This window comes from Panulirus ornatus, chromosome 13 (genome assembly GCF_036320965.1).
Source record: "Panulirus ornatus isolate Po-2019 chromosome 13, ASM3632096v1, whole genome shotgun sequence".
Lineage (NCBI taxonomy): Eukaryota > Metazoa > Arthropoda > Malacostraca > Decapoda > Palinuridae > Panulirus > Panulirus ornatus.
The window spans coordinates 59,133,654-59,158,891 of record NC_092236.1 but is presented as its reverse complement, the minus strand read 5'-3'; the positions used below and the strand labels follow the sequence as shown (position 1 = coordinate 59,158,891).

The window sequence follows — 25,238 nt, the reverse complement described above, 5'->3', positions numbered from 1 at the left end:
TATGTTTGGTGAGGGCAGGTAGTATTTAGGTCGTCCAAATGTGTGGGTGCAGCTGGGAGTGTCTCTCTGGGATACTGATTTACAGATAATTTTTTCTTGGGAAGGACCGTTTAGGTTACGAGCTGGGGCGTGGGGTGCGCGCGCGCCCGTGTGTGTGTGTGTGTGTGTGTGTGTGTGTAGTGGTAGCATGTGGAGTGACCGAGAGCGATGGTGGTTGTGGTGTAGGTTTTACATAGTGGTGGAGACTGATGATGGTGGCATTGTTGGTGATGATGGTGATGGGTCTTCGGGGGAGGGGGTGGGGGTGATGTTGGAGTGTGTTGGTGACCTCCTCCAAGGCAGCCAGGCCTGACACAGCTCCTTGGTGTGACCTGACCCACACTCTTCCTTCTTCACCCTACTCGCTCGCCTCCTTCTGCCTGGCCTGGTCGTGAGACGAGCATCCTTCCTGGAGGAGTGTAACTCCAGACCAGGTGGTCTATAACCTGTGTTGGCCAGGTCACCAGCGGACCACGTATTGTCACATCCTGGTCCCCGCCACCACCACACCACACCACACCACACCACCACACCACACCACACCACACCACACCACACCACCACCAACACTCGCTATTTCCTCCAACCTTTCCCACGTCCTCCGCCCACACTCATGCTCTCCGCCCAGCTCTCTAATGTCCTGCCTCCCTCGCACGTCCTCCCTTTCACTGCTCTACCCTCCTCGTCTCCTGTTCTCCCATTCCCTGGCTTCGCCTCTTCCTTCAAGACCTTGTGTTTCCCTTCGTCCAAGCACCGTGCTTACCCCTCCTCCCGGGCCTCCATGCTGGCAACGCTGACCTACTGCGATTCGTGTGGTTATGGCAACATTGGTCACGGTGGTGGCGCTGCGGGGCCCACACATGTCATGACCCGTGTTTGTGTTCCCGTCGCGAGTGTTTTGTTTGTGTTGCGCCGTGTGTTGAGTGCTTCCCTGGGGTTTACAGAGGGAGATGGATGGTTCTGCCGGATCACATGTTAATGTGGGGCTTCCCTCGCTGTGCTTGTAGAGATTTGCTTTTTATTGGCAGTGTTTAAGAGCTTTATGGGCGTGTCTTGCGCGATTTCTGTTTGTGAATACCATTTGTGTGTGTTGCCCGAGGAGAGTTTTACACTGGTGTTGCCCCGTCTCTTAATCTTTTATATATGTACCGCGTCTTTACTCCTGTGTGTACTCACACACACACACACACACACACACACACACACACACACACACACACACACACACACACACACACATCCTGAGAGAGGATGAACACCAGTGTTGGGTGTGGGCCGACAGCCACGCCCAGGATTCTTCGAATCCAAGAGGTTCTGCGTTGATTAATGGTCAGTAACGGTAACTGCTCCGTGTGTGTGTGTGTGTGTGTGTGTGTGTGTGTGTGTGTGTGTGTGTGTGTGTTATACAGGTAGCGAGGACCATGAGGTACCATGGACCTGGGTTGTAGTTAATACACCTTATGGACTCATGATTCCATCTTGCCCAGGTCCGCCTCATGGCTTCACATCTTGCTATTCCAGTCCTGGTGTAGGTGTTGAGGGAGGAATATTCGTTCGTTTGATATACCCCCGCTAGCCGGACCCTGGCGGTAGAAACAGTCCGTTTAACCATCAGTGTCTACGTGGCAGAGGCTCATAAGCCGTATGTAAGTACAAACACATGTATGTATCTGCCTTTGTTAAGTTAGGGCGGGTTGCCTGCTTGTCGGCCGTGAATTGAACTGTCGCAAAGTTCAGCGTTCGAGTTTTACGTTCGTATTAAGGCTGGTAAATCCTGGTCGCAAGATATGACACAGTCCTTTATGTCTATATCCTCCCTCCTGCTTCAAACAATACACCGGATATAAGCCTGGTGGTGTGTTAAGTTACCATGCACTTTAGTACTGATGGTTGGGGGTCATGACGTGGGTGGGAAGTGGATGGTTTGATGGGGTCATGCTTGAGGTGGAGAGGAAGTAAGGCTGTCAGTGGAGGGTTCGAGGTGCAGTCGTATGAAGGAGGTCTGGGGATGTGTATGGGGGGCTGGGAGGGGGATCAGGTACTCCCAGGGTCACGACTCTCTGGGCATTTCCCCAGGCCGGTACCATTCTCCCCCCAGTACCTTCACCCTCCTGTTGTAAGATGGCGTACCTGTCACGCACGGCACCCGGCGCTAACCTCATTTCTTGTATTTCCTGTTACACACTTGGTCCGGGTCACCATCTCCACGTTACACCTCCCCCCTCCAAGTGGAAACGGACGGGAGAGGCAGCACCAGGGGGTGGGGCGGGCCGCTCCTGCAGGATCTTGACCATCTCATGTCCCCCAAGGAAGCTGGCCAGCGCGCGTAAAGCTTCCACTTGCATCAGGGATGTTGTGAGAAGCCTGCCAGTATTGTCTTTTTGCACCATAAACCTATTGTAGCCACGATGGCCTGCCTGAAACATGGCAGGGGTGTTACCTGGTGCAAAGATCATATGTTGTGACTTTAACTGGTACGAAAAAAAAAAAAATATAAGGTTTGATTTAAACAAGACTCGTCAAAAAACTAAAGCTAAAACCTTCAGAAAGTAAAGTCTGTGATTGAGGACAGTGTTAGATATGAATAATTCTTCATCATAGTAAATAAAATGCAGTAGATGAATTAATAAGCTGGCGTGTAAATATTTCATTTGAGAAAGACAGCTAAAGAAAAAATGCCGAGGAATCATAACACCTTGATTGTCTTAGAAGAAATATGGCGTTGATATGTCGGTCTGGTTTTACACCTTCCTTTCCAAATGGTTCCCTTGCGACTACGACTTGACTCGTGGTTGGTCAAAGCCTAGACGTATCCAGCCCCACCTTGTTCTGTGATGCTTTTTTGTGATTTATTAACTGATAACTAACACAACTCCCTCCCCCCCTTTAAATGATTAAGTTCCTTAACTGTATTTTCAGCCGAGTGGCTGCCTGAATTCAATAAGCCTCTCTATATTAATTAATTATTGTACACCATTATCTCCTTACCATTCTTTATTTATTAGTTTATGTGCACCATTATCTCCATACCATTCTTTATTTATTAATTTATGTACACCATTACCTCCTTACCATTCTTTATTTATTAATTTATGTACACGATTACCTCCTTACCATTCTTTATTTATATATTTATGCACATCATTACCTCCTTACCTTTCCTTATCATTGACGATATTTTGCCGTTATGAAGGTGGAGCGCGCACCGCACACTGCAGAATGTGTTTCAAATGAACAGTTGATAGTGTTCTTGATTTGCATGTTGATCAGCGTTATGTCTGACATGACAGGTATGTGTTCGATGCCCAGATGTCATCAGCATCCCGCGTATATGCATATGAGGCGGAAAGAAAAGACAGCATCTTCGGCTAGAGAAGGGAACTCAACAGCCAGCCACTACCCACCGAGATGGTAACTGGCCACCACCTGATGACACCTGTAGGTGTTGTCAGGTGATTCATCTCGTTACTAGTTGTTCCGGGTGTGTGTGTGTGTGTGTGTGTGTCAGCCAGGTAGTAATGATACCCACCCACCTACACGCCGTTTTCGCTAGTGGATGCCACATCCTCCGTTTTCTACTGGCCATTTGAAGTTTGTGGTTTCAGGACTATTTTTTGGTATATTTACTCGTAGATATTAACAAACTAAGTATATTCGTGTTTCTTTATGAAAGTTGGCTCTGAAATAATTAATTCATCAAGTGGTAAAATTATGAAGAAGTTCGGCTGGTGTTGGCGCGAGGTGGGCATTTGAGTCACCCCTTCCCAGGAAATCCCGCCGAGTCAGCTATGGTGACTCCCCCCCCTCCCCCCCTCCCCCCATTAACCCCCCCCCACGTCCTCCCATTCACAAGTCCCCCTCCGTAGGACCTCCCCTGCCTGGCGCCAACGCTGGGTCCTGCTGACGCCACCACCGCCACAACGTAGGGAGGACACCTCTCTTCTTGGCAGGGGATCCTCCACAGCGGCAGTCCCTCCCTCAGCCGTGCCACTGCAGGTGCCTTGTCTGTCGGCATCCAGGCTGGGAAGCCCCCCGTGTTTGCCGTCCGCCCCGGCCCTCGGGAAATTTCAATAGCGGTTCGCCATTGGCTCATATTGTGCGTTAACCGTGGAAGACCCAGTTGTAGTTTGGTCTCAGGAAAAACTGTTGACTGTAATGGACGAACATGGCAGGTGATTATGTGTGTTAACTGGAAAAAAAAACCCAGATGTGATGTTCGGCAATGTTATTAGTTAATAACAGTCTGTTAATATTAACAAGTCGGCTTCAGAGTTACGATGTAGTGATAAAATGGCTCTGGTTTATCATCTAAGATAAGGCTGTGTATATCTTTCGACGTTCCACACTTCTTCTTAACGTTACCTCACTTCGTTGCAGACTTGACACCAGAAGAGCAACAGCTGCTCCTGGACATCAGAAGAAAGAAGGCTCAACTCCTGCAGGAGATACAGGTAGGTGGCGACACTCAGGCCCCAGAGGCGCCTCGGGCGGAAGGTATGTTACCTGTGTTATCCCTAATGCACTTGCAGGTGTCATGGCTCTCGATTTGAAAGTCATACGCACACGAGCGAGGCGAACGGTTCATGTTTCTGTAAGTGGTGTGTGTGTGTGTGTGTGTGTGTGTGTGTGTGTGTGTGTGTGTGTGTGTGTTACGAGGAGTTTTTACACATGTGTTGTCCCGTCTCTTAACCTTGTATATACCTACCATGTCCTTATCGTGTGTGTATATATGTGTGAAATACATCAGACACACAGGTATGAGCAACGCCATAACACATCACGGCTTAAATGACAACACTGACCCTCTCCTCAGGTATGTGTAGGGCGAGGGGACCCTCTCCCTTCAGCACACCTTGACGCACATGTGTGGCACTTGTGAGGCAGGTTGGCGAGAGGAGGGACCCGGTTAGACCGGAGACCAGCGACTGTAAAAGTTTCTCATGTTTAATATCGTATGTTTTATAGTGAGAATTCCCGTGTTCAGATTCCTATGAATTTTAGCTTTGAAAAAAGTTCGCTTTCCGATTTTTATTGCATTTTGTGTATACATTTGCAGCAATTACTCTCCATTTTTCCATCAAACTTATACAGTCAAGCGTCGGTTCATTGTATGAGAATGCTTTCTGAACGAAGATTAAAGTCAGCTCGGAATATTAGAGTTGCACTAAGAGTTTTTTGTCAGCAGGAATAGTTAAGTTATTGAGATGATGATAATGAGTATATCATTAATATATCATAATGTACGTACCATATTTTTATGGCTTTTAGGAAATAATACTCTATGGCAAAGTAGCGCATCCTTGGGCTGCAAGGTGCCTTATGAAGATGTCCTTGCACCATCAAGATTCTCTCATAGAAAATGGTCCCAGGACACAAGCAAGTTTTATGTTCCTGGTGGCACCTGTCCTCGCGTACTGAGAGAGTGTGCCTCTATACTTGCCATCTGTGCTTGCTCGTCTGTTTCGTTTCGGCTTAAAAGTTGGTACATTCCAACGTTAAGAAGGGTGACCATTCTGATCCCTGTAACTATCGTCCTGTTACTTTGGCGTCTTACCTCCAGCTCCCATATCGTCAAACGTCTTGGATCTCATAGACTTCCCTCTGATCAGCAGTATCGATTCCATGAGGCTAGATCCAACGGTGATATTCTTTTCTCTGTTACTAATATTTGGTCATCATCCATGGAAGATTTGGGGGAATCCTATGTCGTTGTTCTTGACATATCCAAAGCTTTGGACACGATGTGGCATCGGGGTCTCATCTCTAAGCTTTCTTCTTTTGGCTTCCCTCCCTCACTTTACTTTGAGCCCGATCTGTCTCTGTGGTTGTTGATGGATCAGCCTCCCACCCTTTCTTATCAACAGCGTCGTCCCTCAATGTCCTCTGGTGCCTCCCATCTATCAACGGTTTCCTTTCTTCCACAAACAAGCAAATGTACTCACATGCTGACGATTCATCGCTACATTTGTCCACATCCTTCAGTTCTCCTTCTTCTCTTACTTGATATGCATCTCGTCTGAACACAATTTCCTCAGTAAACTCAGACTTGGACAGGATATCTCAACGGGGTAGACGAAATTTGGTGGTTTATGTGTCTTAAGACCTAGTTTCTGTCCATCTCTCAGTCGAAAACTCTTCACAACTCTCGTCTCTCATATGACGGTTCTCTAATTGCACCTCTTGACTCAGTGAACATACTAGGTATTACTGTAAAATCCACTCTTTCTTGCTCTGCATCCTTACTTGACAGAGTTCAGGCGAAAGGGGGCCCGACTCATAAATTCTCTCAAGTTAACGCCAAAATTTGCGTCATAACATCATTACCGAAATACTCTTATAGCTCACAGTTTTAGCTTTTGATATTTTAAAACTTTTGTACCTGTTGCACACGTGTAAGGTGTAAGAATCGTATAACCTTCCCTCCCAGCACTAAGCAATGTCAGAAATAGTTTAGTTGGCCTTAAACACATTGGGAAACATTTTCTGACGTAGCTACGTAAAGGAAAACGAGTTTTGTGTAGGGGTAACTGGGCAATATGATTCCGTACTCGAATTTGGGTTCTATGTCTGTTGATAAATAGTGTTAATATGATTACTTTTTATTATACAGATTATATCGACGCATGTATTTATGTTTGAATATGAAAAGGTGTAATATTCATTATGATTATTTTTTCCATGAAGCACCATGTAGATAGGTTCCTTCCTTTCACGTGATCCGTTAGAGTATTGTCATCCGACTGGACTTCATATATTTCACTCTGGCCTCAATATCATCATAGATTGATCATCCTGCGGCTCGTCACACTACACATGGACAGATGATGCTGACATGGAACACCTGTTCGTTTCTAATGTGTGTGTGTGTGTGTGTGTGTGTGTGTGTGTGTAGGTGGCGGTGCCTCACGCTTGTTAAATATTCAACGGGCGTTAATGGGGCGAGAACTAACTAACGTCCATCGCGCTTTTAGGTTTTTAAGGTAAAGAGAAAAAAAACTCTGACCTAGAATCATATGTTTTACAGTTTACTTCTAAAGCTTGCCAGACTGTAAGATATTGATAGAAAACAATGTAAAATGATGATTCCATTCTCAATACTTACCCAGCCCTTGTCATGTCATATATGTGTCGTGTTGGATTACTGGAAGGTAGCGAGTTTGGTGTTATCAGAGTTGAATTAGTGTGTGATATTAAGGGTCGGTGAAGGGAATGGATTTGTTGCCTGTGGTCTTCATAATGTTAGGACATTTTTGTGAATAATTATTGTAGCTGATTTATGCGAGTCAGAAAAAAATTATATTTATTTTACTTTGGCGAATATCATAGTGTTCTTTATTATTACCTTCATTTGAATATTTGAAGTACACTGTACCTTATGGAATACTGAAGGTACAGTGCTAAAAATAGTAAAGTAATATAGACGAATATATATATATATATATATATATATATATATATATATATATATATATATATATATATATATATATATATATATATAAAAGATTGAGTTGTAATTTGAGCTGTGCTGAGGTCTGCTGCAGCAGCAACTGTTTCGGGCCGGAATATCGATTGTGGAAACCGGATACATGGCCAACCCTCCCTTCCACGCGATTCTTGTTGGGTACGGTGGATTACGCCCCTAATTACCCTGAGGTTTAATGGTTTATCTCCCCCTCCCCCTGGTGGCTTCCCTCACGGTTCATGCGACAGTTGAGAACTCTTCCGCGGACCTGTGGGTGTTTCAGGAGTATACAAGCTTCCACATGTGTCCCTTCCATCAGGGTAGCGTTTCCGCCTGACGGCTCTTCTGTTTGCCTCCCCATATTTCTCTGTCTGGTGTTAATGGTCGTGGGTTTCTTCATTTTTTTTTTCTAAAGGCCTCACTTAAAGACGAACGTCCTCATCGATGCCCTGACTTGAAAAAAAATAAAGGATTGAAGATCCGTCATGTGTGAATATGGAAGTAATCCTCATACTCAAGATATTAGATCGTTTAAATAGTGTATACTTGCCGAGGCTAGGAGAGGGTGAGAGAGTGTGGATATAGAGTGTCAGCGAGAGGAGGCTGGGTGTATGATGCATGAGGGGCAGACGTCAAGGATAGCCTGGTAGCTTAGTTCTGTTGAGAGGAGATGCGACCAGCCATCCTGGTACTGAGGGGATGTGTTGATTCCGGCCATAACCAAGATGCTCTTCGCATCCCCCAGCGGTGCCACGCTGAAACGTAAAGTGTTCTGAAATCCAAAAACTTTTACTCCGAGTTGATGTTCAGGTCTTGCGTACAGCTGGGCTGTTCCTGCGGCCCCAGGATCAATAGCACGACGATGGTCAAGGGTGTCGCTCCCTCCCATGTGTTCTCCTGTAGGTGCCTACGCGGTATAGCTCACCCGTTGCCGTTGGGCTGGACGAGTGGTGGTTGGAAGGGCTGTGTGGCCTCATTCACGGATGGTCCTGCCTTTGTTTTATGGAGGTTCTCGTATTATTAATGTGTAGGGTATTTATGGCCCTCATCCGTATCCTGTCGGGTCCTGTGGGTTATTGTTGCCTTATTCATGTACGTAGAAGAAATGTACAGAGCCGCCATGAAGTGTTGTACACTTGTAGTGTTAAGAAAATATCGTACATGATTTTAAGTTAGTGATGATACAAAATACGTGTATGTCTTGTAGTCATTTTATGTTCGACCTATTGTGTGTCTGCAGTAAAGATTGCCTGGAAGAAATATGTGAACAGATGGTGCTTTTACAAGTTGATATATTTAGTATATTTTCATTTACCAGATTGTGTGTGTGTGATTACGTATTTATATCGTACGGAGAGGGAGTTTAACACTCGTAGGGCCCACACCATCTCTTGAACATTCTCTACCATCGTCCAACTTCATAAATTTATGTATGCTGTTTGCCTTAACCATGTATTAAGTCACTCTGTTCCATTCATCCACCACTCTTACGCTGTAAAAGTATTTTTCTACACTTTTTGTTAAAAGTTTTTTAACGTAATTTCTTGTGTGTGTGTGTGTGTGTGTGTGTGTGTGTGTGTGTGTGTGTGTTGTGTGTGTGTGTGTGTGTGTGTGTGTGTGTGTGTGTGTGTGTGTGTGTGTGTGTGTCCTCAGCGAGGAGTTGGTCTGTCAGTGTAGTCAGGGGGACTGACAATGTTCCCCAGGTTTTTCCACACTCCTGCGTGGCCAGCAAAAAAAACGCTGATGAAAGTATTGAAAGATCTGGAAACATTCATGTGAATACCAAGGAAATTATTAATTGATATTTGTTGTCAAGATTAATAAAATGAATATATATATATATATATATATATATATATATATATATATATATATATATATATATATATATATATACACACACATATATGTGTATATATGTATATATATATATATATATATATATATATATATATATATATATATATATATATATATATATATATATATATATATATATATATTTATATATATATATATATATATATATAGAGAGAGAGAGAGAGAGAGAGATAGGGCGAGTGTTGTGTGTACGGCAGCAGTGTTGTCAGAATCAAGTACATCTGCCTGACCTGCCCGTTAAGGCCCGGCCTGCCGCCTCCCAGTATTCATTATTCACATTTTTCTGCTTCTGAATGTCGTCCATGTTGGGCAGGAGGGGCGGAGCGAGGCGCACCTTCCCTCCCCCGATCATCGTTCACCTCGGTGTAGACGGGTGTGGGGTCGGTCTTGTGGGGGGAGAGCCACGGTGTGTGTGTGTGTGTGTGTACACGTGCAGGCCATTCTCGTGCGGTGTCCAGGAGGAGGAGATGTCTTGTGGCCAGCTCTACGCTGCTCTCCCGGTGATACATATGCGGTACATATGTGACACGTATGTGACATGTATGTGATACACACCCCAATGTTAGTCCCGGTCTGGACACGTGATTAGTCATGAGTTTAAAGGCACGTGGGAAGAAGGGCATATATAAGAGACCGTGGTGTTGGTGGTCCTTGACGAGGTTATCTACTGTCGTGATCTTATTTGTGGCTTGAAACACAAGCAGAAGCTGGGGAGGGAGGGAGGGAGCTTGTTACTTGAGGGTGGCCCGGTGGGTGAGAGGAGAGAGGGAGGTTAGAGTTGCAGCTGGGTGGGTGGGTGAGAGGAGGAGGAGGAGAGAGAGAGAGAGAGAGGTTGGCTGGAGTAATTGTGTCCAGGTGGGGAGGTGGGGTGAAGGGTGGACATTAATAATGCAATCGCTTGATCAGCCTCTTTATGCTTCCCTGCAGCTGCGGTGCACGGTGTGTGGTGGAGGTGGTGGTGTGGTTGATGTAATGGTCTTGTAGTGGTGATCTTTTGTGTGGTGGTGGTGATGATGGTGTTGTTGATGTGGTAGATATAATTGTGCTGGTGTGGTGGTGATGTTGTGGTTAAAGATATAGTTGTGGTGGTGATGGTGTTGTTGCTGTGGTTGTAGACATAATTGTGGTGGTGACATAATTGGTGATTGTGTGGCTCCCTCCGTTGCTGCTGTTGTAACGGAACCTGCCTGCAACTGTTGTACCTTTTTGTTGTCACTGTTGACACTCGTTGCTACCACTGTTGTTCCCTATGTTATCACTGTTGGAACCTGGAGCTTCTACTGTTACTTCCGTTGTCACCTGCTGTTTCTACGGTAACTTCTGTTGTCACTGTTGCATTTCATCAGCCTCAGCCTCCGCCGTCGGTCGCTTGTGGACTCGAAAGTCATGAATGACCTCGCTCCGTCATGATGGGTCATGAGTGTGTGGATGAGCCAGTGTGTATAATTCATGTTCTCCATTCATGACAACAAAATGAAGTACCTCCAGCAGGTTCATGTAGCAGTCAAGACCTGAGGAGGTGAACTCATGTATGCAAAAATGTCATGAAATAACCTGAAAAAAAGTCTTTACAAGAATTTTTTTTTAAAGATGCGAAAATTAGATTCATTTATTCTCTTTCATGAAGAGGGAGAACATATTTTTGCTGTTTCTTCTTTTTATTATTCTTTTTCCTTCCAGCCGATGAACCTCCAAACTTGGTAGGGACGTACACACAACACAAAACCTATCTTTACACCAGTGAACGATTGTCTCAGAATGATCACATGTTAACTATAAGAGGTTGGTAATACCTGAGTGAGAAACATCCACCTGAAGTGAAAGGGGCCAAGTATAGCTATGCCTAAAAACCATTTAAGTTCCCATATAGTTACATTGTTGTTGAACTACAAGGAAAATGTATATTTTCTCAGATCTTTTCGTCCTTATGTCACATTATGTTACTCTGAAGGTGTAAAGACTGTTTATGTGCTGTGTGTCCCTCGGTTACCTTTTTTTTTAAACGATTTTACAGGGTCAGAGGTCAAGCAGACCAAAAACTCGCATTCTGGGTTCCTGTAACTTACAGTCTCAGAGGAGTGGAAACACTTCATTCAGACATCTTTCCACTTGCCCTAGATAATTTTCAGGATGAATTCTGAGCCATTTCGAGTATTCTGTAAAGATCAGAGGTCACTAAAATACATTTTTTCCCTGCCATCCCTTGGCCATGTAATCAGCCGGTGTTCGTGAAATTTGGCTCAGAGATGTCTTTTACATGCGCTACATTATTCCTGCAGCGAACTTTTGTATTTTCCACTTTGGTTAATTTCTGTGGGGTCAGAGATCACCAAAAAGCACATTTATTTCATAAGCACTTTGTGGCATGTCATCTACTGCTCATATAGCCAATATAAAGCAGAGGAGGAACTTAATGGCGACGATATTTAGAGGGGAAAGACCTCCAAAGGTTGAATATATACTTTGTCTCCGATAAATTTTACTCCAAACACTTTTGATGAAACTCTCTCATGATCTGCCACATTCCGTGATAGATCCTGGTGAGTCTTGGCACAACCATATTTAGTTTGCACACGGAGACATCCCATCCTCTTCTTGATACTGGTTATTTCAAGTTTAGAAACGTTTTTCATGATGAATGTACTTATTCAGTAGACACTTCTCTTGCTGAATAGCATAGTGAATGATGCGTTAATGTCACAGAGCATTTTCAAGGCACTTGTGTCATATTGAAGATGGTTTATGGAGAGCTGACTGTTTTGTCACATGTCCTCCATAACCTTTCTCTTGCCCTGTCTTATCGTCTCTAGTGTGACACAACGAGGGCTTCCCTCCTCTCCTTGTAAGTCATTTTCCTCCAGACCTCCTCCAGCAGCTCTGTGTTTCCCCCTGAGTGAGAAGTACAAAGATTATCATGCATGATTCAAATCTCGGTCGATTTGACTTCGTATGTATATTTTCCTGAACAGTTATGCATCTAGATGTTTTATATACGTAAAAGCAACTGTATATGTTTTATATGTATGTGCGCAGGTGCGTGTGTGTGTGTGTGTGTGTGTGTGTGGTTATCGCCGTAGGGTTCGAGCCTGGGGCGAAGGTGCTAACCCCCTCGGGTTCCGTTTGCCACCAACGGACGGACGGACCCACGCACACTACAGCCCTCTCGTGGCTGGACCTGGTGAGTGAACACCATTTTCAACATTACCATTATTTGTATCAGGATCATATCTTTACCATCTTTACTATTGTGTTTCCATTGTATTTATTGTCTGTGTTCTGTTGGAATTATTATTATTATTATTATTATTATTATTATTATTATTATTATTATTATTATTATTATAATCATTGGCTGTGTGATTTAATCAGTGACGTATGTGATAAAGGTAAGAATTTGGAGATGGTAAAAGACTTATGGTAACTGGTGACCGTCTGTGTGTATGGTATGCTGTTGTGCCTGGCTGGTTCATGGCAGTGTTAGCCATGAAGAGGAGGGAGTAGATGGAGTAGATTGTTTCGTTTATCACGAAGCAAAGATCTGTAGAGTTATTGATGTTTGTATGCCCCGGGGTCCTGCCCTGCTGCTTCCTCCCCCCCTCAACCATCCCCCACCCCAGGAGGGTCCGGAGTTTACTCCCCGTTTCCCCCCTTCCCCTCCCTCCTCCTACCCAAACCGCCAACCGTCGTCGCTACGGACCCCGGCCGTTCGTTCACATCCACCCTGCGGTGTTGTGATAATTATCTCCAGCGTCTGACTCCCATCATTTTTTTTCAAACTTAATACCCGTCTTTTTTTTCCCCTTAGTCATTTTAAGAAGTTTATACATCAAGTAGAGAAGTGGTTAACGTTACTCCTGGCGGAACTAAGGGAGTGAGTGAGTTGTGGTGGCAGATCTATGGGGCGAGTTGGTAAGGTGAGGGAGCGTGTTGGATGGCGGGGGCAGCTGGAGAGAGACTGGTTCACATCGCGGCCTCGTCGAGTGGATGTTATGGTGTGACAGTTGTCTCTGGACCTGGTTACCTTCCGCATGTGTCCTCCGCTCCGCCCCTGCTGCAGGCCGGGACTCGCTACTAGGGCGCGGTGGTGTATACGCCCCATAGCTGGACAGTAAACAGTGACTGCTGTGTGTGAGGAAATTTTTTTTTTTTTTTTTGCTTTCGAGTCTTCTATATCGTTCTTCCAGTCTCCTGCTTGGAGAGACTCCAGTTTATAATGTTAATTGTATCAGTTTAGATTAATGGGGAAGGTTAAGATAAGGGGATATCAACAGATGTTGGTGACACGAACCTTTCAAGTCAGTGGGTATAAAGAGGAAGATGATTGAGAAAGTAATACGAATTTCGACGTTACAGTGAAGTGTCACTATGATAGGTACTGAATTATAATGTTCTATGGAGAGGACGTGTGTTGCACATGGAGTGAGTGTGTTACTGTGTGGAGTGCAAAACGCTTGTGGCTCAGAACATGTGTAAAGGATCGCATGTACGTAACGTGACTCAAGAAGTGTAAATTGTGAAGGAGTTGTCAGGTTATACGCGGGTGAGGAACGTGGCTGGCCCGCGCTCTGCGTAGCCATAGGGAGGCCAGGAGCACGAGGCCAAGTAGGCCAGGAACACTAGGCCAAGTGGGCCTGGATCGCCTGGCCAAGTGGACCATGCACCTATCAGAGGCAGTAGTTATACGCAAGTACATTATGCGCCACGATCAAGGACACATGAAAGTGGGCATTAGTAAACGACTCCCGACCCTGAAGATCGTTTTGTACACGTACAACTTGGCCTGGATGTGCTGTACCGCCTGTGGTCGGGGGACATACATTAGGCAACAAGTCAGGTCACATCTCCATACACTGTGAGCGACTGACCTCCACCTACATTCAGAAGCTTTTTATGCACTCAATCCATCTTGTGCGTCATGTGAATTTATTTTGATTCATTTGTTAAATGGCGCGAGTTTATTATGCACAATTGCTCATCCTGTGGGCGGTACACCAAAGGAGAGTATAGAGTGCTGCAGAGGTACAGACGCTGGGCCACAGTGATGGACTTGTGTGAGAAGTTGCATGATGAGGGAGCTGTTGTCAGCTGACAGATTAAGGAGACCCCCAAGTATCTTTGGCAAAGTTAGGATACTTTTCAAGTATCCCTGAAAAAAAAGTGGGATACGTCTCAAGTTTCCGGGGCAAAACATATTGTGGTTGTAATTCTGACACATGTATAATAATTTGGGAATTAATTCATTGATTTTATAGTTGTCTCGTAGGGAGTGTTGGAGGATGTGGCCGTAACTCTCCTGGCAAAGTTAACATCTTATCTGTTCAGTAGTGACGTGAGGAGCAGACAGTCATGAGTGTCTGCTGCTCCATCCGAGTCAGGCAAGAGCAGCATCCAGCTCTATACTGCCACTGTTTGTGGATCCATATGTATGGGGATCGTCTTACATGGTATCATGATGGTAGATGGTCAGGCTAGAATCAGTTTCCATTCAAGTCTAGTTTGTTCCAGTTCTTCCTGGACGATTGCTCTGAAAGTACATGGAGTCAGACCCAGATTGTAGTCAGACTCCTAGTTCAAGGCTTTGCTTACGAGAGGTTTCCAGGAGCCCCAAGAAGGATGGTCTATCCCCAGGGTGCTGGTGAAGGATGTGGCCCACAGTAGCTTGTCCCTCTACCAGGATTATGGAAGCGTCTTTTATCGTCCTTGTTTGTTGTTTCTGCCTTAATCTGGGAGTGAACCATCTCTCTCTCCCTCTCATTCATCATTCATCAACCCCGGGAGAGCCTCACCCGGTCGTTGCTTCTCTCACCCTCCCTCCCTTCAGTCATTATCACCGCCCCAGGCACCTGGCCGGTCGTGCCCGGGGGCTACCACCTGCCCGGCATGCCCCCAGGGGACACGCTTTGCAATATTGCCTTCGATGCAAAGGGTTGTAGCCTGGCGGACGACCTGCATGTTGGTGGCCTCTCTCTCACTCTCTGTCTCTCTCTCCTGCGCCAGGGACGTCTGTGAGGGTTGGTTAATAAGTTGCGTCTCTTCCTTGAGCTAGGGATGGCCGGGTTCGACCCCCTGCCAAGCCGAGCATAAAAGTCCACCGTGGGATGTGATTAGGGATGTTATAGTGGTATCCTGTGTGGCAGGAGGTGTCCCCGCGGGCGCTACCGTATTTCTAGGACTCTGCAGGGGGTCCTGCACACAACCCAGAGGACGCCACAGACGTGTCCGAGGATGAGCAGCCCGGCTGGAGGGGAGGGAAGGTGGAAGCTTGACAAAGAGCCTTTGTGATCTCTGTAATCCTTCTGCGCCACCGCTCGCTGGCTGAGCATGGCCGGGCGGTACAATAAATTAGCCGCTGTTAGCGGCGAAATTGAATTGAATTGGAGGGGAAGCAGATCATGGAGGATGGAAGCAAGGGGGACAGGGAACACGGCAGAGGCTGAGGGTAGGGTAGGCAGAGGGTTATGTGTTTACCATGAGTGTTTGCTTCGTGTGTGTGTGTGTGTGTGTGCGTGTAGGGAAGGGGGGTGTCTGGTGTCAGCATGGATCTAAAAGTCTGTTATGTAGCTTGCATTGCTAAGAGTAACTAATTTATATCACAGTAGCTCATATGTGTTATCTTTACATTATTATGAGAACATTAAGAGTCAGGATCTCACAACTCTCCTACACTAACGTCTGGCTTGATTTGTCTTCTTAGGAAGACAAACTTTGTGGCGTTGAAAAAGACATACGTTGACCGAGTGTTTCAGTGATTAACGGGTGGCTCAATTAGTTAAGGAGGGAGGGGTGATACAGCTGGTGAGGGATGGGGTCATTCAGATGGTGAGGGGAGGGATGGTATAGATGGGGATGGGTGTTTCAGCTGGTGAGGGGAGGCTACGGTTGGTATAGCTGGTGAGGGGAGGGGATTGTTGGTACAGCTGTTGAAGGGAGGGGTGATCTGGGGGAGGCAAGAGAGGAGGGAGGGGGGGGGGGCAGTGCAGGGCCCTGGTAAACAAAAGGAGGGCCAGCAGGTTATGGGTCCATCCGCCGCAGGCTGAGGGGCTGGCCTCCCACTGGCTGTGTTGGCCGACCTCCTCCATGTGTTTGTGGGGCGTCCGTGGTGCCCATTGTAGGGCGTCCTCGATGGAGCTGTCGTGCGCCTCTGCCGGCCGTGTAAAACGCCTTCGACGGTTTTGTAAGACGCCCTCGACGGCTGTGTAACTGTTAGCCCTTCCCTTTAAGGCTGTGAAGGGGCGGTCCAGACGTGTGTGTAAGGCGATCTGGAGGCGTGTGTAGGGGCGTCTCTGGGGAGTGGTAGAGGAGGAGCCTTTTTTTTTTTTTATGTATGTATATCGGTCTTCCCAGACGCAGCTGGCATTGGGAAGAAGCTGCAGCGATTGATTTTGATTTTTGCCGCGAGTGTCGGGAAGGGGGAGCTCATTGTACTGCACTCCCAACGAAAGGTTCCCGCTCTGGGATGCACCAGCTCGGTCACTGCTGGAGGTGGTCGTGTCTGGCAGAGAGAGAGAGAGAGAGAGAGAGAGAGAGAGAGAGAGAGAGAGAGAGAGAGAGAGAGAGAGAGAGAGAGAGATTGGAGAAATAGACTAGACAAAGAAGGGTAGATAGAGAGGAGAAACGGCCTAGGGGAGCCGTGAGCAGTGCGGGGAGGGGAGGTAAGAATTGGACGAGGTCCTGGGCTATTGTCCAGCTGGGAGACTTTATGGGTGTTAATTGTCCCATTCCTGCCACTGTCTGTAGCTGGGAACGAGAGGTAGGCGGTAGAGAGATGCGGAGAACGTCAGCCGACGACGGAAGGGCGGAAGAATGGCCAGTAACCCGCAGTGGAGTGAGGGAAGTGAGGGGGAAAAATGGATAAACGGGCGTTAGTGTCTGGACAAAAGTAAAAGGAAAATGGGTTGTTAATGAGAGTGGAGGTTACTGGGGAAGAGAAGTGGTTGTGGCGGAGGAAACATCGGCGTGAGTGGAGAGGCTGGACGGGCAATAATAATGGATGAGTTGCGGGAACGTTGGCTGGGGCGGAGGTAATGGTGACCGATGGTGTTTTATCTCCTGAAGACTTCGGGTGTTCCTCACACCCACCAGCAGGAACTGGGTGTGGCTCCTGGCAGCTCGGGGGCGCATGTCGCCTGCAGGCAGGGAGCCGTATGAAGCCTGCTTGTGGTGGACAAAGACAGCCCTGTGGTGTGGTTGGTGTGACTGTTTACTGTGGTGTTAGGCGGCGCTGCTGCTGCTGCTGTGGTTAATTCAGTGTGTGTGTGTGTGTGTGTGTGACAGTTTATCGTTGTGGAAGGAGGTCACAGGGGTCATATGGCTGGCTCAGTCCACCCCCAGTAAACCGAGGCATCGCTGATTGCCGTCTAGTGAGCCACTGTCGCCCCTGCCGCTCACGTCCTCAGCGTTGCACGATCGTCTAGGGTTCTTAGTGTTCATCGTCTTTGCCTCGTCCCCCGCTAAGCTGATGTTCTGTGTCGCGCGGGTGTATGTGTGTCTGTATCTTAATGACTTGTTGGGGATTTATTTCTTTTTATTAACTTTAACTTCAATTATTCTAACTTGTTTGTAACTTGGATGTGCGTGGCTTTCTTCCCGCATCGTGATTGTCTGTATTATCTTTCCCTCACCCAGCAGATGAAAGGTGCGCGTATTGCTTAATTTTGAAACTGGGTTGGGGTGAAATATGCATGAAGAAATAACTCAGATTCAGGGATGTTTTTCTCAGCGTTTGTATGTAGATTATGCAGTGTCTGACGGATCTTATAACATATTAGATAAATATATTACACATAAACAGCAAAGTCCACACAGAACGACTGAAGCAGAATTTACATCGTAAAAGGAAACATACCGCTCAGTTCAAAAACATTTTAGAGTTTAGAAAAATAGATCTGTAAGTCCTGATATGAATCATGCGTATATTTATGTATAATTTGATGTTCCTGATATGAGCGCGTGTAAACACAGTGACGGGCGAGAAGAAGGTGTTACTGTACTGCTTTTCTGGGAGAGTTACGACCAAAATCACCGCACCACAGCCTCCAGACACCACGCTACACCCACAACACCACACCCTACCCACCACAACCTCTACATACAAAAATAACCACAACACGCAGGCGTGTTTATCAACAGCGACTTCACTAATGGGGCGCGCAGAGTGGTCAGATTCCCCTCCCCTCCCCCTTTTCATGACTTAGGAACAGCCATAGACATAATCATGGGACACGTCTGATAGAAGCTGCACCGAACTGTCTCAAGAGACAGAGACACAGGGAGTGTGTACGTACAGCTTTAACCAGGCATGTCCCAGGACTTTTGTCCACGACTGTACATCCATCACTAAAATGTTCCTATTGAATAAGTAGATAAAACGCGAGGCATTTGGAAGAGTTTGTTTACTGCTGCATGCGTATATGTGTGTGGGAGGCTGTAGCACGTGTGTGTCCGTCCGTCCGTCCGTCCGTACGTCGCACAAATGATCAAGTTACCCACGGAAATTGTGATGGTTGAGGGTGGACAGGTCACACACAGGAGCCCCTCTGTCCCGGACCACTGGCGCGTGAGGCCGGACCTCAGGGGAGGTCGGGAGGGGGGAGGGGGAGAGGTACCATAACACAGGGAGAAGCCTCTTACCTCTCAAGAGGTCACTATTATCCATTTGGAGGTCCCCCGGTTTTTGTGGGGTCCCCCAGAGCATTCATGGGTGTGAGTGCCCGAGTGTGTTGACGGTTGTGTGCTGGCTGGCTGCTAACTGAACATTTTGGTGTCCCGGGAATTATATTTTGATAACGGGGACGTATGGTGGCGTGGGCAGCACAGGAAATACCACGCACACACACACACACACACACACACACACACACACACACACACACACACACACACACACACACACACCACACACAAGCAATAAGTGCAGCTGCATTTATGAGTCGTGTGTGGTGTGTCGGGTGGACACAACACACCGATCTCCCTGTGTAGTGTTGCCTGTGTGTGTGTGTGTCTAGCGGGGGACGATCACGGACCACTGGAACCTTATAGTGTTCGGCCCTTATTATCTCCCCCCCCCCTGAGGGAGGCCACGCCCATGGGGTGTGTGTCGGCTCTATGTACTGTGCTGCCACACACACACACACACACACACACACACACACACACACACACACACACACACACACACACACACACACACACACATATACACACACACACACACACACACACACACACACAGACACACACACAGACACACACACACAGACACACACACACAGACACACACACACACACACACCACGGCGACCTGTGTTGCTGTGTCGTGGGTTCCATATCTCTGCCACACAGCCTCGGTCAGTGCACGGTGGCTACAATGTGTATCATGTAATAATGATTCACCCCCCTCGTAGGCAGGTGTGGGGAGCTGGCTCGCACAATCCACAATGTAGAGTATTATTCATCGTTATTATCAGACTCATTAACTTGATTGAATTGTACAGTGTGTGTGTGTGTGTGTGTGTGTGTGTGTGTGTGTGTGTGTGTGTGTGTGTGTGTGTGTGTATGTGTGTGTGTGGTTGCGTGTGGACTAATCCCTTCGGCTGGCAGATGAGTCACTCTTTCCTGACTTCGTGAGTACGAAGCTAACCTGATCTTTTGGTCACTGTGTTTGCATGGTGGACAGATTCTCTACTCGGGCCCCACCTGTCGCCCTCCTATATATGGTACCCAGTGTACGCTGTGTACTTGCCTCCGCCTTACCCCTAGCCATGTACTCCTTCACCCATGCTATCACTGGTATGCTCAGTTCGTGTATATCTAGACAAGTTTTTGTACTAAAAAAGAACTAAATAACTTCTCACTTCCTGGTCTGGGTAGTATACTGTTGTCTAGTGGTTAGGTCATTGGCTGTGGTCATTGGAGGTTAGCTATCGTAGTAAGTCGACCCCAGAGACGCCTTACCGACCGGCCACTCCCGTCCTGTTTTCTTTGTAGCCAGGCGGACTTGTTATTGTCATTTGTGTTGTTCTTTCGAGGTCAAGCGTTACGCATCGCTCAGGAGTTGGGTCAGGCACTGGTCATGGCTGTGACATTAGAGGTCTTCCCATCTAACTGCATATATTTATATTCACACATATGTACATCAGTCATAGTGTCCAATTCTCGTAACGTAATGTAGGATTATGTTCACCAGCCGATAAGACTTATCAAGAAGACTTCAGGTACAATATTCAGTCATATCTGTACAAGTTATGATTGATTACTGGAAAATGTAATCATATCTGTACAAGTTATGATTGATTACTGGAAAATGTAATCATATCTGTACAAGTTATGATTGATTACTAAAAAATTCAATCATATCTTCACAAGTTACGACTGACTGCTGCTGGTAGAACGTAACCACTTGCGTCGTGCCCTAACTTGGGAAGTTCAGTCACAGCGTCATGTTGCCCAGAAGTTCCCACAGCGCTAGCGGTAGCACGAGTAGCCTCAGAGATGTGGTGTGTGTGTGTGTGTGTGTGTGTGTGTGTGTGTGTGTGTGTGTGTGTGTGGAGTGAATGTCAGCACCCAAGTATGTATGTGAAGCAGAAAGAAAAGACAGCAGCTTGGGCCAGGGAGGGGATACTGACAGCCGCTGTAGAAACGGCTCGTAATGCTGGCGTCCCTAAACCCAGCGAGACAGAGTGGCACTGCCCCCCTCTCCTCCTCCTCTTCAGTGCCTGTTGTACATCCCTATATACTTTATCATGGTTGCAGACGAAGATATATGGCAAACCGGACGAGACTCCTGAAACCTGAGGCCACTCCTGTGGCAGAGGTCTTTATTGTGGCAATTGTCGTGTGTGGCGCGGCCGGTGCTCGGCTAGCCTGCAGTGCTACTGGTTCGATAACCTGTTGTCATTTGTCGATATAAGGCGGCTCTGTAGTGCCGCTACACACGCCATGGGGGTCCATGTTTGTGGCATGAGTTCAGTGTTGGTGGTCAAGTGGTCCACATTTGTCAACTGATGTCTGAAATAACCTCTGAAATGCGAAGGTATGGTCTCCAGGTATGACCCCGTGACCTTTGACCTGCCTGAGCTCAGACGTCAGGTCATAGGTCAGACCATCATACCCAAGGGGCGCACCATCGTTCTGAAGACTTTAGTTACGACAAGGTGTTCACTCTCCCCTCCCCCACCACTGCACTCTCCCCTCCCCCACCACTGCACTCTCCCCTCCCCTCACCACTGCACTCTCCCCTCCCCACCACGACACTCTCCCCTCACCTCTTCCCCCACCCTCCGTGTGTAATATTGATCGGCCCAACCCCCACCACACACTCTTGCTCCTCCTCTTCCTCCGTCTTTATCATCATCCCCGTCACTTCCCCTTTATTCCCGTTCTCCTCTCTCGTCCTCTTCCTTTCTCTCTTCGTGTCTCTCTTTCCATTCACCACACTCTGTTGCTCTCCTCCTCATTGGGTCGTCATCTTGTTTTTTTTTTTTTTCACTACGTGTCTCTTTCGTTTATATTACCTCTTCTCTTATTTATCTCCTCTTCCTCCCTGCATTCCTGCCCTCCTTCTCTCCCACACACTTCCTTCCATGATCACTTCCTTCCCCCCTTTTCCCCCTCCCATGGCAGTCATCGCAGCAGCGGTCTGGTGTCCACTAATTACCCTCTCTGGCCCTCGCCACACCGCCGCTAATTAACCAAGACTTTTCCTCCCCCATAGCGTTGGTCATGACCGTGATTAAATATTATTTCTAATTATCGGAGTCGGTGTGGCGGACCGGCCACCGCCACGCTCTCTTCATTACCCTCACCCGTTTACCACGCTGACCATAGCATCATTGTCGTACTCAAATGATCTACATTAGGAGTTTTATTTTCCCCTTAAGTTTACTTTTCACGTGATTTTGAGATTTGAATTCTCATCAGCGAAATGATAGCGAGCGAAGTCCGCGGTGGTACAGGGGCGTAAGCCTCCCGCATGATTGGGCCCTCGAGTGTCACACGCCCAACGCTCCGTCGTGGTATATATTGTTATTCTCTCTCTCTCTCTCTCTCTCTCTCTCTCTCTCTCTCTCTCTCTCTCTCTCTCTCTCTCTCTCTCTCTCTCTCTCTCTCTCTCTCTCTCTCTCTCTCTCTCTCTCTCTCTCTCTCTCTCTCTCTCTCTCTCTCTCTCTCTCTCTCTCTCTCTCCTCAACACCGTGGTAATCATCAGTTCTTTATAGTATGTTCTGGTCTTCCTTGGTTTCCTTATGCCAGTGTTATTGTTCATGTTGTGTACGCGTTCATCGTTCAGTCTGTTCGTTGATCAAGGTCGTTGAAACAAGATCCCGGCGGTGCAGTATACCCGAGCCCCTCCGTCGTCGTCGCCTTCGTCAGAGACACTGGAGGACGTGTACAGGATCAGGTGGTAGTCCTGAGTTATAACAGAGGTTCTTATGTTGACACAATCTCAGGTTGGTGGTTCTACCAGACCTCAGATACAAAACTACAGCCTCAGTAGCTTGTACCAGTTACAGCAGAGGATATGAGTGCGTAGGAGACACAGAAATAGAAAACGCAAGGTGTAAATATACGAGATAAACCTGCCTGTGGTTGCCTCCACCTACCCCGTGCCCTGCGCACTATCACAGAAACAAGACCAGTTATATTCTGATGCTAACTGTAATTCCTTACATCCAGATGAGGTTATTATGCAGGAGACCTGGGGAGGCTGGGTTCCTGGCCTAACGACTGTTGCCCAGATAGAAAAAAAAGGGAAAAAGTTTCGTCCTTGGTAATGATGGGAGAGATAATGACGGTCGTTAAAAAGGCCTCATTACGCAGCTCATTCTCCGGCTTAGGGTCGTAGCCCCGCGGTACATCGCACTAACGTTGGCCTTCCATTGGCCTCGGAAAATCCTCTTAAAGCAAATTTTTCCACTGAGGCCCAGCGACTCGCTCATTGCCAGGTATTACATAGATACTAATACAGATACATTTACAGGTAGAATGTAGATGAATGTGTATTCATTTACGCATTTACTCTCATCATTTTATCTTCCTGTCGACCTTTGTACATGTAATGTGTCGCTCCTGGACCCCTTGTATTGGGGCTCCAGCAGCATTGAGGCTGCGCTCCAAGTTGGGGCAGGGTAGGGTGGGCTTCTTTAAGGCGGGAACGTCATCGAGGATCGTGTGCTTATTTTTTTGTTCGTTGGTGTGACGACGTAAAGGCAGCCTCGTCCAACGTGGCTTCCATCCACACACGAAGAACGCCCATGGGTCCTGACGTCGCAGGGTCAGACACTTTGTTGCCCCGAAAGAAAAAGAATAAATGCAGTTGATGCTGAAGATTTGCCGTGGATGTTGATGTATGGTTATATATATATATCGGTGCGTTGGACGTGGCTGTGTGTCCGGCCTGAGATGAAGGAGGGAGCGTTGATGTGACGTGCTGTGGTAGGGAAAGTAAGACGCTGGCATGTGTGGGTAATAAGACACACACACACACACACACACACACACACACACACACACACACACACACACACACACACACACACCGTATTCGTCAATAGAAATCTGGGGAATGAAGATAAAAAGAAAACGGAATTGCCAAGAACAGCAGACCTCTGGGTCCTTTTCAGTGATGTCTGCTTTTAATTCTGAACGCAGGAACAGTGTCAAACGTGGGTTGAATGTGCGGTAGATGGGGAGGAGGGGAAGTAATGGAGATAGACATTGATCCTGTTGGAGGGAGAGGAGGAGAAAGAGGAAGGTGGTTGATATCCACGAGGGAGGGAGGGAGTTCCCAGATGATGGTGGGGGGGGGGGGTAAGTTGGTTGCCTTATCTCTCAGTGTTCTCTCTCTCTCTCTCTCTCTCTCTCTCTCTCTCTCTCTCTCTCTCTCTCTCTCTCTCTCTCTCTCTCTCTCTCTCTCTCTCTCTCTCTCCCCCCACCCCACGGTGCACACGCTGCCCTGATAGTTCACTGCTCTGTCTCTCATGTCTCGCTCCATGACGTAGACAAGACATCTGTAAGATGCCAGGCTGTGGTTGCTCGGTTGATGACGTGATCAATTTACACACACACACACACACACACACACACACACACACACACACACACACACACACACACACACACACACACGCCAGGTTGTGGTTGATGAGGTCGTCAAGACATATACAGACACCATCTCTTCCACGATGGTGTGCTTGTATTTCTAAGTATGTTTAAGTGTTGTAATATGGTCTGAATAAACGTGGGAAATGCGTATGATGCGAGTCGTAGGGAGGTTGTAGTGATGCCTGTGTTATACGCATGTAGGGGTCCGCCTGCGTATTTGGTCGGAAACATCACACTCTTCTTGCGTATGGGGCGTGTTGCTGCCCTTGGGAGGTGATGTAGCTTGGGGGGTTTACGCCCCTGTACCGCAGGGGTGGGGCGGGTCACCCCCGGGAATTGTGTACAGTCGGGGTTGGGGGTGGGGCACCTGACCCAGAAGTAATAATGATAAATTCTCTCTCTCTCTCTCTCTCTCTCTCTCTCTCTCTCTCTCTCTCTCTCTCTCTCTCTCTCTCTCTCTCTCTCTCTCTCTCTCTCTCTTTCTCTCAGAGAGTAAAAACCATGACTCTGCTCCTGCCATGTGGCGTCTGGGCGGTTCATGTTGGCTGGGCGGCGTCGGTCGTGCCTGTACGAGGTGTTGTCCCAGTAACCGCACACCAGACTCACCAGCACAAGTAATTACGTTTTTCCGAGTACAGAGGCAGCTCTGGCGTACACCCCCCGCACACACAGGGGCGGGGCTGTTGTGGTGGGCTCAGCTAACGCCACAGCCACCCCAACCCCACCACAACCACCGCCAACACCACGTGGCAGT

The 25,238-nt window shown here is 47.3% G+C and overlaps 1 protein-coding gene across 4 annotated transcripts in view; it reads left to right on the top strand.

Annotated features, from left to right (window-relative positions):
• step (cytohesin steppke) overlaps positions 1–25,238 on the top strand; it is a 369,634-nt gene that overhangs the window by 204,861 nt on the left and 139,535 nt on the right. For 3 of the 4 annotated variants that reach the window (XM_071669042.1, XM_071669043.1, XM_071669044.1), the window contains one exon: positions 4,417–4,490. In XM_071669042.1, coding sequence (XP_071525143.1) covers positions 4,417–4,490 — 74 coding nt within the window. Of the gene's footprint in view, positions 1–4,189; positions 4,212–4,416; positions 4,491–25,238 lie in introns of those variants that run through there. The other variant, XM_071669045.1, reaches the window with a different exon arrangement.